The 16494-nt window shown below is 43.9% G+C and overlaps 1 protein-coding gene across 2 annotated transcripts in view; it reads right to left on the bottom strand.

The window, feature by feature from the left end:
* Window positions 1-1100: 1100 nt before the first annotated feature.
* Window positions 1101-16494, bottom strand: part of DSCAML1 (DS cell adhesion molecule like 1) — a 468701-nt gene continuing 453307 nt past the window's right edge. Inside the window, exons 30-33 of one of the 2 annotated variants that reach the window (XM_069224722.1) lie at window positions 15785-15937; window positions 14980-15174; window positions 13547-13873; window positions 1101-2039 (exon numbers count right to left, since the gene is read on the bottom strand). In XM_069224722.1, the coding sequence (XP_069080823.1) occupies window positions 1561-2039; window positions 13547-13873; window positions 14980-15174; window positions 15785-15937 (1154 nt within the window). In that variant the 3' untranslated portion in view covers window positions 1101-1560. The remainder of the gene's footprint in view (window positions 2040-13546; window positions 13874-14979; window positions 15175-15784; window positions 15938-16494) is intronic. The other variant, XM_069224723.1, reaches the window with a different exon arrangement.

The raw sequence follows: 16494 nt of genomic DNA on the forward strand, positions 1-16494 counted from the left end.
TTCTAGAGAATTCCAGAAGATGACCGTTCTGAAACCCTCACATTGATGGCGTCATCTCTGCTATACAGTTCCAATAGCGTGACAGGCTGAGCATGGTGCAGGTACTGCTACAAATTAGTGTGAATTATGTTTACTAACAGGCTACAACAGGGTTCATTACAACACAAATTATGAAGCTATTGGAGGGGAGAGTGATTGATCCTCTTGGAGGTCTATGGAGTAATATGAGGGCCTAAAACAAGAAAGGTCTACACTGTTAGTGGAATTCACTGCTATGTCCTGGAGGTACAGTATCTAGAAATACACAGCCCTCAACCATCGAAATAGTGAAACAGACTTTAATGACTCAAGTATGGGTCACATGTCACCCCCAGAGCTGCTGAGCAAAGATGCGACCGCCAGTCCTCTGTCCAAATATTTGCCTCCATCGAACATCTTTAATTAATCCTTTTGGTTCCTTGCTGCTGCACAATTCAAAGTATTGATGGTGAATTTCAACCAGTAGTGGTATAAGGGGTGTTGGGACACTACAGGAGAATCAGCTGACACCAACCAATATTATGTTCCACAGCCTTTGGACTGGGTGGATTCAGTCCTGCAGTCATCTCAAACCTCTGTCACGCTGGCAGTACCTCAAAACTTGCCTTTGTATTTGGGCGAACAACACCTGTGATAAGTCGCCGGTGGAAGAAATGGGGGAATCCGCGTAATGCAGAGCTTGAGGACGCAGATACACTAGGAAGTCTTTTGACAAGAACAAAGGAACATGCTCAAGTATGAGAAGAAGATTTGACTATGTCTGCAGTTTGGACCCAGTTTCGCAGGGGAGGGTTTCTAGAAGTAAACTACTGTGTGGCAAACTAAGCACATAGGTGGGTCTTATGAATGGAGCTCCAAGGAACGCAAGGTCAACAGAGCACGCCTATTGAATTATTGTTTGTGTACGACAGAGAAAATGCACATTTCAACCTCTGGTAGTACAATTGTGTCACACATGTCTCCAGTGATAGAGACCACATAAGGATCGCTAAAATCAACAGAGATTTATGAACAAAATGTTTCAGAAAAAGAAGCATAAAACTAAAATCAAACAACAACTTAGAAAGATAAGTTTTATTGCACACTGCGCTGGGATTTCCGAAAGGAGTGGGAGTGTTTTTTTTAAATATTTTTTTTCCAGGTATTTTTTACTGCTTTTTTTTTTAATAGAAAAAAGTAATAACATTTTAAAGCGGGCGCAATTCAAAGCGGTTCTTGGTGAATTCAGGGCAGTGTAACAACATGCAGCGTCTCTCTCTGACATTTTTTTTTTTAAACCAACTTACAATATTTGGGGACGGGGAAAGTCGCTGACTCTCTTGTGCCTCTTTTGAAAACATTGTGAAACATATATATGTATATATTTTTTTCTTAAATCTGAAACATCAAATGTTTGTGCCCTGGTTTTTTTTTTGTAGTTCAGAGAAGAAAATAGTTTCATTTATACAAAAAAGTTCTTTATGTACAAGTCTTTTTTTCTAATTGTATAAATAATGTAGTTTGTTTTCGTCACTGTTTCAGCTACACTAGCGTGTAGGATTTGGAGTAGGCCCCAGCACCTTGTTTTTGGGATCTCCCGACTCCCGAAGTACTCATTTCCAACAAAGAGTCTCTGGAGCCCCCCATTTTACTGTGTGCAGTCATCCGAGGCTCTGCACTGGCAGCGACAGCAGTGGTGTCAGCGGCTGCGTTGGCGGCGGCTGCAGCAGCAGCAGCGGTGGCAGCTGCAGCAGAAGCTGCATTGGCCGAATTCGCTGACCCCGGCATAGTTAGAGTTCTCTGAGGTAACGCGGTTGTTGTGGAGGAGCTGGGGTGTGGTGGGGCCAGCCCCTTGCTTGCTGGGTCCAGAGTCATGTGCCGGGCCTGTGAGTGGTATGAAGACCTGGCTATGTTCCGGATGGAGGCCTCCCGTGGTGGAACAACAGGGCATGGGTCGTGAACATCGGTCTTTCGGAACATCGCCTCAGATTTCATGTACAAGGGGAGATTGGAGTATTCACCTGAAGAGAGGGAGATACAAAACACACAATTTATGACACAGGAAGTGAACAGTAATAATGGAGATGGTTGTAGTCTAAGACCGGAAGTGCACAGTTACATTGGAGCTATTGGCACATTCTGAGATAAGAAGTGTACAGTTATGATGGCTATGGTGGAAAAGCCTGAAACAGGAAGTGCAGACTAACTACAGAGTTAGCAGGACAGCCTGAAACAGGAAGTCTTTGGTATCCATGGAGAAGAGTGCACACTGTGAGATAGGAAGTGCCGGGTAAATATGGAACGTCGATGCAGCCTCAAGCGGCTGAGCTTGGGCTAGTGTGCAATCGAGACAGGGGATGAAGGCTGGTGGCACGGCTTGAGATACTAAGGGGCAGTTGCTTTTAAATGGGAAAAGTAGTACACTACGAGACAGAAGGTTAATGCTAACTATGGAACAGGTAGTAAAATATAATGCAGGACGTGGACAGAAGATCTGGAAGTAGTGATACAGCTTGTAACGGGAAGTGAGCAGTAAACACTGAAGTGTTGCCATGCATAAATGTGTCAACATACAGATTCAGGCAGGAGGCACGTGATTTTTAGAGCTCCAAATTGCTTAATTGTAGCTTTCTCCCTTATGAAATTACATCCACTTCAAAGTAAGCCAACGGAGAAAATAAATTCCACAATTAAATGTCCCTCTTGCCTTCTTCCGAACGTTGCTATCTATGGCATGCATAGACAGGAAGTGAACGCTAACGGTGTGGCTAGTAGCACAGCATCACACAGGAAGTGAACTGTGATCATGGAACTACAGCAACAGGGAATAAATGTACACTTAGATTGGGGCTGCTCGTTCAGCATGATACAGGTCATGAATGCTAACGTTGGGCCTGGTGGTACATGAAACAGAAAATTAATGCTAACAATAAAGCATGCACTAGAGAAATATTTTTTTAATTAAAAAATAGTCTTGTGCTAGAACATGACAGCCATTCTCCAGAAGGAACAACTTGACACTGAATAAACGGGGAGCTGACATATAGGTTAGTTGACACGTTTCTAGAACGCAGCTCAATACTGCACATTAGGTCTAACCGCAGGTTCACAAACCAGTATCAGTCAAGTGCTATCCTGCATACTCTATGGAATGTGAAACCTACCACTGAATAAGTGCTGTGGGGTGCATTTGAATTGTTGCATTTGAGGTATATAAAAAATGTGGTCTATCATCTTCACTATCAGGCCAAAAACATGGGCAACCAACCCTGTAGCTGAGCATGGAAAGGCCACTGCAGGCCACACTAGTCCAACTGAGAAAAGGGGTCACTTCAGTCCCCTGTAAAGGGCTCCCCGCGAAACCTTGATACTTCCGCCATTGTAGAGGTCAGGCAATCTAGGGAAATGATTAGTTCCACTTGCTCTCCCCTATGTTGGAGGCGGGTGAAGAAGGGGAGACGACATTGGGACTCATATACACATTTTTTCCGCAGGGCAGCTCAGCAAGTCACTGTGCTGTGCTGCCCTGGGTCAAAAGGAAAGGGCAGGAATGCATCGTATTAACGAAATAAAGTGCATTCCTGTCCCTTCTGCCTGTGCTGGCACACAAATTGCTGCCTAGCGCCAACGCAGGCACCTCTGCACCATGGTGTAAGGATGTCTGCATTGTAGGCACAATTGTTTTTGTGCAGGAAGATCACCTTCCTGCACAAAAACTATCCAGAGAGGCATTTTCCTATTTCTATGCATGCTGCAGGCAGAACGCAGCACACATAGAAAGAGGGAAGGCGCACAGTTTTGATGCATTTCCAGGTTTACAGATCCTTGTAAATCTAGGAATCTGTCAAAACCAGTCAGTGTTGTGTGGAAAAACCCACCGCAACGGCCATGGAATGCCTCAGAGTGAGGTAACATAGCATTGCCTTGCCTTAATCCATATCTCTGAGGCTATGCAAAACCACGCAGGGTGATTGAGAGGCCTGCACCACCAGAGCATCATAAAAAGTGATGTCCCAGTGGCGCAGGCCTTTTGTAAATGAGGCCCATAGTCTCTCCAGACTACCCTAGTATCTTTCAAAACATCTACCATGATTTCTAACTCTATCTCTGACTCAATTCCGCACACTGTCACTCCTACTTCTAACTGCTACCCCCTGCCTTTTTTTTGGCTCGCTTCTGCCCCCACTCACTACGCCTCCTGCTGTTACCTCCTATCCACTAAGCAGCCCCAAGGCAGGCTGTGCATGGGTCCCAATAATGGGCTGCCAGCACTAGTGATGAGGTTTGTCAGTGCTAGGGCATACCACTGGCACTGCTGGTCATGGTGGACAAGTGGCGCAGTGGTCAAGACAGAGGTGCACTGGCGGAGCTGCGGTGGCCTCCTGGACCAGTAATGTGACAAAGATGCCATGGGCCCTGGTGCAAGCAAGAAAAATGGTCCTTTTGCTGCTGGGGTAGTTGCAGCATCAAGGTTCAATGGGCCCCTTAGGGCTCTGGATTCCCGTGCTACTGCACCTGCTGCGCCAATGGTTGCTTCGCCCGTCCCGGACAGACGATTCATCTCTTGCATTAACGTCTGAGCGCCCTCCCAGCGCACAGTGCTGAGGCCCTTACCAGCTGGCGAGCCAGACTCCTGTGTCAGCACCTATAATCTCTCCCTGAAGGAGCGCCCCTCCTCCTAAAGCATGCTTTCCCCCCTTCAACTTTGCACAGAAGCCGTATACCCGTGCTCCCCCAACCCTGCCGTCCTGGCGCAGCCGCCGTCTTTCAAACAGTGAGGTATGAAAAGCATACTATAAAGGCAAAGGGAAGACAAAAGCTCTCAAACCCATGTTTTTGAAACAAAATAAGCAAGCTACAGAAAAGTGACAAAGCAAACACAACCAGGAGGTTTGAATCATCGCCTGCATGCAGGCCTAGCTACAAGAGCACTCGGGCCTGCATACAGGGCAACTGTGCAGTGCCGATGGACTGGTCCGACAGGTCAGTATGTGGGCTGCTTTTGGGTCTGTTTTATGGTATGCTGGACAGATTATTCCCGCTGATTTCTGTGATATTAAAACATACATTGCCTGTGGCAAACTCAAACACATGCGGTCTTCCCTACCAAACATGCCGTATCTACAAATTTGGTGTGCAAACATGGGCCACTTTTTAAGCTTGCTAAGTCACTAATGGGGGCCACTTTTACTTTGGTGCTCGGGCGTACTTTCTGTCCCAGTCCCACCCTGAACATATCACCACAATGAGGAGAGGTGTGGCTGCTAGGGTCCAAATTGAACAGAATTTAGGCCTGGGCACCAAGATAAACAAGCACTGGCAAAGCAAACAGGTCTCAGTGATGCAAAAGCTAATGTCTTTGCCAATGTGGTTTAGTCATGTTATACACAGCGTAGCTGCTGTTAAGCATGGCTAAACGTCAGTGCAGTAGCTTACAGTGGAGTGAAGTAGAGTGAAGTGGCTTTGAGCGAAAAGGAGTAGAGCAGAGTGTCAGGGTAGAGTAGAGTGTCAGAGTGTTGTGGCAAAGTGTCAGAGTGGAGAGACGTATAGTGTTGAATAATGTCGTAGAGTGCTGTAGAGATCCATAAAGTGGATTGGCTTAGAGTGGAGGAGTGTCACAGTGGAGCGGCAAAGAGTGGAGCAGCGTGTCAGAGTGGAGTGTCGTAGAATGGCATGGAGTAGAGTGTTGCAGAGTGGAGTAGAGTGGCATAGAGTGCAGGGGCGTAATGTGCATGGAGTGGAGTCGAGTGGAACAGAATAGAGTGGTGTAGAGGGGAATGAAGTGTTGTGGAGTGTTGTAGAGTGGAGTATCGTAAAGTGGAGTGCAGTAGAGTGGAGTAAAATGGAATGGAGTAGAGCTGAGTAGATTGCCGTAGTGTAGAGTAGTGTTGCAGAGTGGTGTAAAGTGTTAAGTAGATTGCTGAAGAGAGGAGTGGCTTAGAGTGCAGTAAAGTGGCATGGAGTGATGTAGAATGGAGTAGAGTGCCGTAGTGTGGAGTGTTAGAGTGGAGTGGCATAGAGTGGGATAGTGTGTTGTGGAGCAGAGTGGCATGGAGTTGCGTAGGCTGGAGTAGAGTGGGACAGAGTGGAGTAGAGTGAATTAGCAGAGAGAGGAGTAGAAAGGCATAGAGTGGGGAAAAATAGAGTGTCAGAGTGAAGTGGAGTAGAGTGGTGTAGAATGGAGTAGAGTGGCGCAGAGATGAATTGAGTACAGTGAAGTAGATTGCTACAGAGTGGAGTGCCGTAGAGTGGAGTACAGTACAGTGGCGTAGACTGGAATGTCAGAGTGGAGCATCATAGAGTGGACTGCCATAGACTGGAATGTCAGAGTGAAGTGTCAGAGTGAAATTAGAGTGTCTTAGAGTGGAGTGGCGTACTTTGAATGGAGTTATGTGTCAGAGTGGAGAGGCATAGAGTGAAGTACAGTGTTGTAGAGTGGAATAGAGTTTCACAGAGTGGAATAGTATAGAGTAGAGTTGAGTGTTGCAAAGTGATGTAGAATGGAATGGTGTTGTGGAGTAGGGTAAAGTACAGTAGTGTTGGACTGGTGTAGTGTCATAGATTGGAGTGTGGTAGAGTGGAGTAAAGTGGCAGAGTGGAGTAGCGTAGAGTGGAGTAGAGTGGAGTAGTTTGGTTAGTAAGATTGGGGGTGTGAGTTTCAGATTTCCCGACAATCATGCTGGCATATAATGCTAAAATACATTATATGAGGTTTGCCACACTTTGATCATCAACGCCCAGGCAATCTACATCACCTACAAGTCAGCTGGGAGAACTGGATAGGCCCCCTTGAGGCTGATGATTGGTCCAGGCATACTACCTTTACACTGTTTATCTCTCCCCGGCCCGAATGCATCGAGCCGACCTTCTCCCTGAACCCACCTGCCTCTGCTGTGCTGATGCTCCTGCCGACTTCTATCGCGTGGTCTGGCTCTGTCCTAGGATTCAAAAGTTTTGGTCAGCAATAGTAGGTGAGCTGACTGAAGTGCTGGGGTGGGAGGCTCCCCTTTACCCCTCAATGCCTCTACTGGGGGTCCCTGATGGCTCTGGGGTTACGAGGGCTGATATAGCTTTTCTAGGCATGGTCCTTATATTTGCCAAACGCAACATTGTGACTGGCTGGAAGACTCCCACACCTTCCACCATTTCCCAATGCCACAGAGGGCTCGAATGGTTTGTGCAACAGGAGAAACCAGTTTATGAAGCCCTGGCCTGCCCCCGCAAGCACGGTCGAGGGTGGGGAAAATGGCTTGGCCAGTTAACTTAGGATCCCACATGAGGGAAGAAATGTGCCAGTTTTCTGCCATTTCAAAATGGCATTTATTAGTTAATCCTGTGCTCGAATTCTGTTTAGTTTTTTCTGCCACACTGATTGTGTGTCTTAGGGCCAGATGTAGTATGCCGTTTGCATGGTGCAAACTGCAAAAATCGCAGTTTGCCCCATGCAAACAGCCTTCTGCGATGCACATTCACAATTTGCGAGTCGGTACCGACTCGCAAATTGTGAATGCGACTCGCAAATAGGAAGGGGTGTTCCCTTCCTATTTGCGACTCGCATCGCAATGCAGAATTGCTTTGTGACCGCGAATGCGGTCGCAAAGTAATTCGCAGTTACCACCAGTGTCACACTGGTGGTAACTCATTCGCAAAAGGGAAGGGGTCCCAATGGGACCCCTTCCCCTTTGTGAATGTTGCCCAAAAGGTTTTTTAAGAGCAGGCAGTGGTCCAATGGACCACTGCCTACTCTGAAAAAACGAAACTAAATGGTTTCGTTATTTTTTTTATTTTGCAACTCGTTTTCCTTTAAGGAAAACGGGCTGCAAAATAAAAATATAAAAAAGCTTTATTGAAAAAGCAGTCACAGACATGGAGGTCTGCTGACTTCAGCAGGCCACCCTCCCTGTGAGTGCAGGGACTCGCTATGGGGTCGCAAAATGCGACCCACCTCATTAATATTTATGAGGTGGGTCTTTGCGACCCCATAGCGAGTCACAGACGGTGTCTGAGACACCGTTCTGCATCAGGATTTGCGATTCTGAAATTGCGAGTCGCACAGACTCGCAATTTTAGAATCGCAAATTCTGACATTGCTACATCTGGCTCTTAGGGCCAGATGTAGGAAAAAAGCAAATTGCGACTTGCAATTTGCGAGTCTGTGCGACTCGCAAATTGCAAGTCGCAATTTGACATGCAGAAAGGTGTCTCGGACACCTTCTGCAACTCGCAATGGGGTCGCAAAGACCCACCTCATAAATATTTATGAGGTGGGTCGCAGTTTGCGACCCCATTGCGAGTATAGGCACTCGCTAACATGGAGGCCTGCTGACGTCAGCAGGCCTCCATGTTAGCAACCTGCCTTTTAAATAAAGCTTTTTTTTTTTTTTTTTAAGTGCAGCCCGTTTTCCTCACAGGAAAACGAGCTGCATTTCAAAAAAATCCGAAACCTTTAGTTTCGGAATTTTCAGGGCAGGGAGTGGTCCCTTGGACCACTCCCTGCCCTGAAAAAATAATATGGGGTCCATTCACAAAGGGGAAGGGGTCCCATGGGGACCCCTTCCCGTTTGCGAATGGGTTACCATCCACTTCAAGTGGATGGTAACTGCGACTCCATTTGCGACCGCATATGCGGTCGCAAATGGAATTGCATACCATTGCGAATCGCAAATAGGAAGGGAACACCCCTTCCTATTTGCGATTCGGAAATGCATTTTGCGAGTCGGTCCCGACTCGCAAAATGCATTTCTGCATAGGAAACACGCATTTGCGAGTCGCAAACGGCAAATTTTGCCGTTTGCGACTCGCAAAGTGCTTCCTACATCTGGCCCTTAGTGTATTAATGTACCAAGTTTACGCAAATCCTAATAACATTTGTTTATAAAAAAATACATTATATGACAAGCAGGCTGCATGAGAGGGGCTTAAAAACAGTGGAAATGGAGAGGTTTGTGGACTGGTAGTGAGAGAAAGACATTATTTTGTAAAATAGTTATAATTTTTTAGGGGTATCAAAAGAGAGCTGGGAGTCTGTCTGTGTTTGTCAGTGTGTGCACGCATAAATCCCTGGTGAAATCCAACAGACACCTCACCATACCTGATTGAAAGCAATTGTCCCCAACTATTCATCAGAAAATACATCTATTAGGGGAATGTAAATCCCCCAACCTTGAAGCTACGTCCCTGCACCCCCAGTACTCAACAAGATTGTCAGATAAATCCTCTCTCTTTGCAGCCAGAGGAAAAAAAAAAAACAACCTCCCTCCAAAGACAGAGTCCACAATTTGACGTCTGTCTTTGAATGAACAGTGAATGTAACAAGATAAAAAATTAAATTGAAATGCCTGATTATTTCTTATTCACTTCTGAACTCCAGCATGGTTATTTTGGGGATGCTACAGCACTCCCCACTCCAGTAATTCCAGCGTCTATGGGCATGAAATTCAGTAAGAGAATTGTTTAAGTTATGCTATTAGTAAAGACCACAGACAAAACTAAATGAACACGCTTGGAGACAGAACATTGTTCCTCATGCACGATTGATGAACTGGTAGTGACAGAGATAAGTGGAATCAGTCAAGCTTCGACCTAAAAAGGTCTCAGATAGTTAAAAATGTGGCCCTTATTTTGCAAATCAGGCACTTTTGAACTCGCACAGACACATCGTATAGATGTTTTGCAAGGTATGGGAAACGGCATGTGTTTGCACCTGCTGCAGGCAATATTTGTGGTATTACTAGGGTAATAAACAGTAACAACCAGGTCAGCAGACTTTAAAACAGGCCTACAAATAGCTAAAAAAAACACCCCAACTCTGATTTGTCACACTAACCCTGTAGGCCAATATGACCCAAGGTGAGGTCCGACTAGTGGTACAGAGGATAGTATCTGGGTTGTACACAGGACTTCGAGGGATCCAATGATGCCTTCTTAACTCTACATCCATTGCTATCCAATTAAACTGAAATCTAAAAACAGCTCAGTTTTCCTAATACCTAATCATATTTCGTAACAACCAAGGAGACAACCGTGGCGTGGGTCAGTTCTCTTCATAAACTATTTTATCCCACTTTCAAGTATTTGTTTTCTCACTTGCAAACGTTTTTCTTTTTTGTCACACAGCCCATATTACTACAATTTCCCCATGTTTACTATATTTTACTTATTTCATGCTCAAAAATTTAAATTTCTTCCCCCTTTCAATTATTTTGTTCTCATAAGACAAGTACTGTCTCCACTTTTTGAACATAGTACTTTTTTCCTTCTCGAACTTAATTATTTCAAACATTTCCTAACTTTCAATTATTTTAATTTTTCTTTTAAATTTGCTGGTTTATGTTTCCTACATCATCCAATTATTTTTTCTCATGTACAATGTGTTTACTATTTTGTGTCATGCTATTTCAGTTACCTTTCATTTTCTGTGATATTACCCATCAATATTACTATTGCAGTGTCTTTTTTACCCAGTTTAAAAATGTTCTCTGCCTCAAATATACAACAATTTCTCCAATTTTAATACATTTTGCTTTTTAAATCGTTTATATAATTAAATACCATTTTCACTTGTTGAATTATCGGCTAAGAACACTTTCATCAATTATGTTTCACTCTAAGTTGCTTTCACGTCAACTCATTTCTTTGGGTCACATATTACAAATATTGTTGTTGTAAGTTTTGTTTTATGCTCATTTTAATTCTCTGTTATTTTTAGATGATAACCTGGAAAATGGGAATTCCCAAATATTCTTTCCCTCTCCTAAGGTCTTCCCAATATTTTGTAATGTGCACCAATTATTAATAAATTCACCGTCATGAGACTGTGGGAAAGCATGCTAGTTTACCCACTTCTGAAATAATGATACATATTTACACCAAACCTACTGGCAGAAATATTTTGTGAATTCAACCATAGGGTCATCACAACATCACTACTTCGCACAAAAGGAACTATCATCAATATTGGAAATAAATACAGTGTATCAAGTGTATCCTATAAGGAAACAGAACATGATATAGAAGATGTTGTATTTTTTTTATATAATTCAAGGATACATAGATCTCAATTGAATTATAAAAAACGAATTGGAAATCTCTAATTACTGACTGGGGGCACAATGGCCAAAGTAAATCTCAACAGGAAATACCTAATTTTTGCTATTTCTACAGGTTGACTAAATTGCTTCTGTGTAGGCATGCACATGCAAAATACTAATATAAGGAAAGGTGGAACTACAGCTATTGTGTTCCATGTTGAACTCCAATGTGATATCAAAGGGCATGCAAGACCTCTTATTCCTAGGACCAGAACAAATTATTTGGTCTACTGTGTTCTATGTCTATCTTTAGTCTGAGAAGGTGAGCAAAGAGAGTTTGACACAAGGCAAATGATACGGTATTCAGACAACCTACAGGTTTTTGTTGGTAACCTGCTTCATGATGTGGACAAGTCAGAACTGAAGGCCTTCTTCCAAAGCAAGCAAAATTATAAGGTTTATTTCAAGTTTAGAAGTTTAATAAGCTTGACTTTGTTCTCACACTTTTCAATCAGAATTCCAAAGTTTCAGCATTTCTACCAAGGATTGTAAGGTTTAAGATTTCTCTTTACTTATCCTACCCTTAGTCCACTTCTCTCGCCCTCACTAATGAGCGTATTCCGTGTTCCGTTTGAGTCCAAATGCACGCTACCAAGACTTAATCTGCATCTCATTGACAATAGTTCAAATGTTGGACCTGATCTTTCTGTGGTTGGCGGCTCAGACTGCTCTTCACTGCTGATTTTCTTTAAAGGGCTTCTGGGGTTGCTTTTGTTTCCTTGCAGTGGAACATGGCCAGAAATACTGGGCTGCTGCTTGGTGGGGAAGTCACTAGGTCCCATTGAGTGAATCAAAAACCTAATAAAAAGAGGAAGTTGAATGCTACACAGAAGACTTTAAATTGGTCATGGAAACGCTGGCTCTGTTGTCGGCTGGTGGGTGCCCAGTGCATTTACCTCCCCTGTGAGGTATGCCAGTTTAGTCTCAGCAAGACCCTGTACCTGAGACCTCTTGTGGACTGAGGCTGCCTGAAGTCCCTGAGAGGCTGGATAGAAGTAATAAACCACTGGCCAGGATCTTCAGCCCCTAAAGTAGGGAAGGTGACCTCAGTCTAGACTACTGCAAGAGTGAGGAAGCCTGAGATTTGAGTCTGGGCGTTTAATTCAGCAGATGAAGGAGGCACGGCGTGCAGCTCCTATAATGGCAATGCCAAGCACCAATCTCTATGATTTAGAGCATGGCTTTGCACAAAGCAAAGTGAAAGTTCCATTCAATACATCTGAACTTATTTTGAGGCATAAACAAAAAAATAACACCTAATTCCTAATAATGTAATCTACCACATAGAAACTGGAGTAAATGCATAGAATGATTCCTGTAGAGTACAAGACTAACCCCAATAACCAGCTATAACTAACAAAGAAAAAAACACTAACCCTAGGACCTGGAGCAGTGTGCTTGCCAGTGTAAAAGCACAACAATGCCTCATCAGGGGTAGTAAGTGCTATATAGTAGAATGACAATACATTATATAATCCACACAAAAACTAATACCATAATACTCAGCAGTCAGACAGTCAATTGTAGGTAATACAGGCTGCTTAATTATTCTCTTTTACTGCCTGACACACTCGCACTTACAAAAGACGAAACTGCTAATGATCATACAGATTACCCAGTACAATACCAGTCCACAGAAATAAACCACCCATCACCAACTGAACAGGCACAGTATAACTGAAGAGATCTGCCACGTACCGCTTTTCAATGGAGAACTCTTTATTTAGTCCAGCACAGCAGGTCCTGACTAGCAACATAGTATAGCCAGGTCTTGTCATCCCACAATGACAATCAGATATCGGATGATATTAACAGAGTTCATCCCAGCAGATCTCCGCCACTTATTCCTTTAACCTATGCCTGCTCAGGACCATATACTGTAAATATAACATCTATGAATGGACAACCCAGTACATTAACCAGCTAAGTAGACTAAAGGAAATGCCAAAAAGGGACCTGCCGACCTGCTCAAAGCTTGCAGGCTTTCTAAAAACTATATACTGGGCGCCTATATCTCACACTTCTTCATCCATCACACTGCTAAGAGCTGCATCCCATAACACACTAACCGTATCTGGGTGGTCATTACGCACAACATGGTAATATTTTCCCCCATAAGATCAAAACAAAGACAACACTCTTTCAACCACACACCCTACACTGTGTAGTGTGCTAACCACGTAGGCAAGTGCTTCAGCACCCCACATAAGGCCAGTAAGAGCTATGTAAATGTTGCAATACACTACAATACAATCTTACTCTGCTTCAGCATGTATGGAATGAAAAGGATTCTTGTTAAAAAGAGAGTAATCTAATGACTGGTCTGGGTACAAAATACAGCCACACATTCTGCCAAGTTACCATCCTTAACATACCTAGCCGCTCAATGGGGGTACAAAGAGGGTTCAGTTTGAAAAGTTCAGTCTGACCCAACCCACCTGATGTGCACTTACTCTTGTTGGCCCGGTGAGGGATTGGCACAGCCACGTTCTTGCAGCGGTCGCTCTCCAAGGGCTTGGGGGGTGAGGCTGTGAAGCGGCAAATGCCAGGCTCTGACGGGGTGCTGGTGGAGGTGATGCTGTCCGCATTCTCATTTGTGCCAGTCGTCATCTGGTCCGATGAACTGTCTGAGATGAAGCACTCCGTGATCTCGAACTTGGCGTGCTGAAGCTGCTCTTCTAACTTGGCATGTTCGTACGCCCGTGCCAACTCCTCATACGTTGATGATGCACTCTCTGTGGACACCATGCTGTTGCGCCCTTTGTCTGAAAGCACAGTGAGAGGGTGTACAGGCGACCAGATGCAAGAAAAGGCTATCAAACACCTGTTATGACTAGAAGGCCAGATATGGAAATGGCCAGCATTACTTAGCCCTCATGTTCAGTTTCCATGCATAGAGAGGCCAAGGCACAGGTAAGACACCCCAGATACAAGAACAACATGATGTAGTACTTTAACCCATCATAACATATGTCAATATACATTAAAATCTGTGTACTAAGATTGCATCAGTGCCCCCACAGTGGCCTTAAGAATCAGAAGTACACAATATGGGTACATAGCATTATACATCTGTAGTGGCTACAGAGTCATTCTATCATGCAAATCATTGTTTATGAATTGAGTGCAATCTTCCAAAGCAGGCAAACAAATATAGGCCAGTGACTTTTAGGTCACCTGCGGCTGTGTTATATAAAGGGTGCATGGGTCATTAGTGCTTATTTCTTGCAAACCCAGGGCACTTTACCCATACAGGAGGGAACTCAGATGATTGTGCATCCTCTTCCATAATACAGATCTTGTCTGTGCAATTTCAAGGGAATATGCCTTCATTCGCATGGGGCTAAGCCTTTACCTCTGCAATACGACACAGAGGCAAAGAGGTTATCAGGAGACCCACTAAATATATGGCACATAGCGGTGGTGCAGAGTTGGTGTGACTGCTTACGGCACAACCTTGAAGGGGGAATGGGACTCTCAGGGAGCCCCTCCACCCCAGGCTACTGTGCAGGTGAGTGCAGTCTCTCACATTAACTACCTGCAGGGGGATCTCGGCCCCCCACTTTGAAACACAGACCATATTTATGTCTGAAATAGTGAAAGGCAGACTGATGTTTTTTAAATAGCAGGTCTGTCTTTTACTAATGTGTCCAAGTGGACATGCGGGCTGATGCCTGCACTGAAAATAGTGCATTTGCTACAATACAGAACCTGTGCAGGCACAGACTCAAACATGCGCGTAATGCAGAATAGGACAATGCGCCATATCAATAATGCAACTAATGGAGAGGCCCATAGGTTTAATCACTAATTGACTTGCACAAATAAACATCCACAGCACGTGTAATCTTAGCAGACCTCATCTCTTTACCTGTGTCCTGAGATAAGCTGGCACTGTAGCTGTCGCTTTCTGCAGCAGTAATACCGTGCTGTGACCCTACTGTTCGCCAGTCCGATGTCAGAGTCCGTGCTGGTGTGGAGGCCTGACATTTGGTGAGCGTCCATTGGCTGGAGTATCGGTTTCGAGTGCTGTGTGCCGATTTCACACTCTTACGAGATACCGGATCTGGAGAAAAGAGAATTATAAGGTTTGTGCGCAGTAAGATTGTCCAGGAACCACTAGGGTGAATAACACTTGGGATGACCTTGGTTAGAAGTATATGCGGCCTTAGGACAGACATAACACTAGCTATGATGGAAACACCCCAAGTTTTCCAACGCTAGATATAAAACTTGAGAATCTTGGATCGAGGTACACCTAAGGATCATTTGCAATAGATACGTGACACCTACATATTATACATCTCTGTCCCCTTTTAGGGAATCGATGTCTATCTTCTGTGTCCAAGGTAAACACACAGGTACCTTATGCGCACAGCATATAAACTAGCCCCTACACTCCTAAAACAGAAATTAACATAGTATCAAGTAAGCTGAACTGGAGCTTTACAACACTGAGGCAGAGGTATTCTTGACATTTAAGTGTAAGCATACTCTACAGCAAAAGCAGGAGTGATGCATAAAGAGTTGCTCCCGGCGAGCACTGCAAGGACAAAAGTGCATGCACTATTTGGCACAAAAGAAATACCACTGTTTGTGAGGACAAAACCACACACCACTTTGTGCTTCGGATAAGTGGATGGACCACCATGTTTTTGTGAACTTTTGGTACTTACTGGTCCCGGGTCGGATGTCGGACATGTCAATCAAAGGCCCCGTGTTTTGGACAAGTGCAGGGTGATGCAATGAGACACCTGTGCAGAAGCTTTGGGGATTCACAGCCTGGTTGAACTCTGTGTCTGTCACAGGAATTGTAGCTTTGTCATCCCCTATGAGAATCAGGTAAAGAGAAGGTGAGTAAACACATTTTCTCTGTAAATATTCTCCCAAATGTTTCATACACAAAAGGGGCAGCCTTTCCTAATATAGTAGGTATCTAGGAACATTAGCATGTCAGAAAAAAATAATACCCGACTCCTAGGATTTATAAATTGCCCCATGTAGACCTTTTATGTCATATTTATTTCAAATATTTTTACTCTTACCAATAAGAATTTGAAAATATATTTTCATAATATCTACAATTTTTACACTGTTTTTTCATCACATTTCATATCAATCAGATATATCATACAAAAAAACGTAACCAAGAAAAACCCATTCAAACTCTAAACTATAAAATCTTGGGCGAGAGAATGGAAAATAATGAATTGCGTTTATGTATATAAATGTCCAAACATCCATCGTCCATCAGTGTTAATGCATCCTTATTTAATAGTCATTCTTTGTTCTTCACAATATTGACTACGCATCCATAGTTTTGGCCTGTTGTTTAATGGCCTTCATCAGAATATAGTATTGTTTTCATCATCTCAATTGAGATAAT

This window comes from Pleurodeles waltl, chromosome 3_1 (genome assembly GCF_031143425.1).
Source record: "Pleurodeles waltl isolate 20211129_DDA chromosome 3_1, aPleWal1.hap1.20221129, whole genome shotgun sequence".
In the NCBI taxonomy this organism is placed as follows: Eukaryota; Metazoa; Chordata; class Amphibia; order Caudata; family Salamandridae; genus Pleurodeles; species Pleurodeles waltl.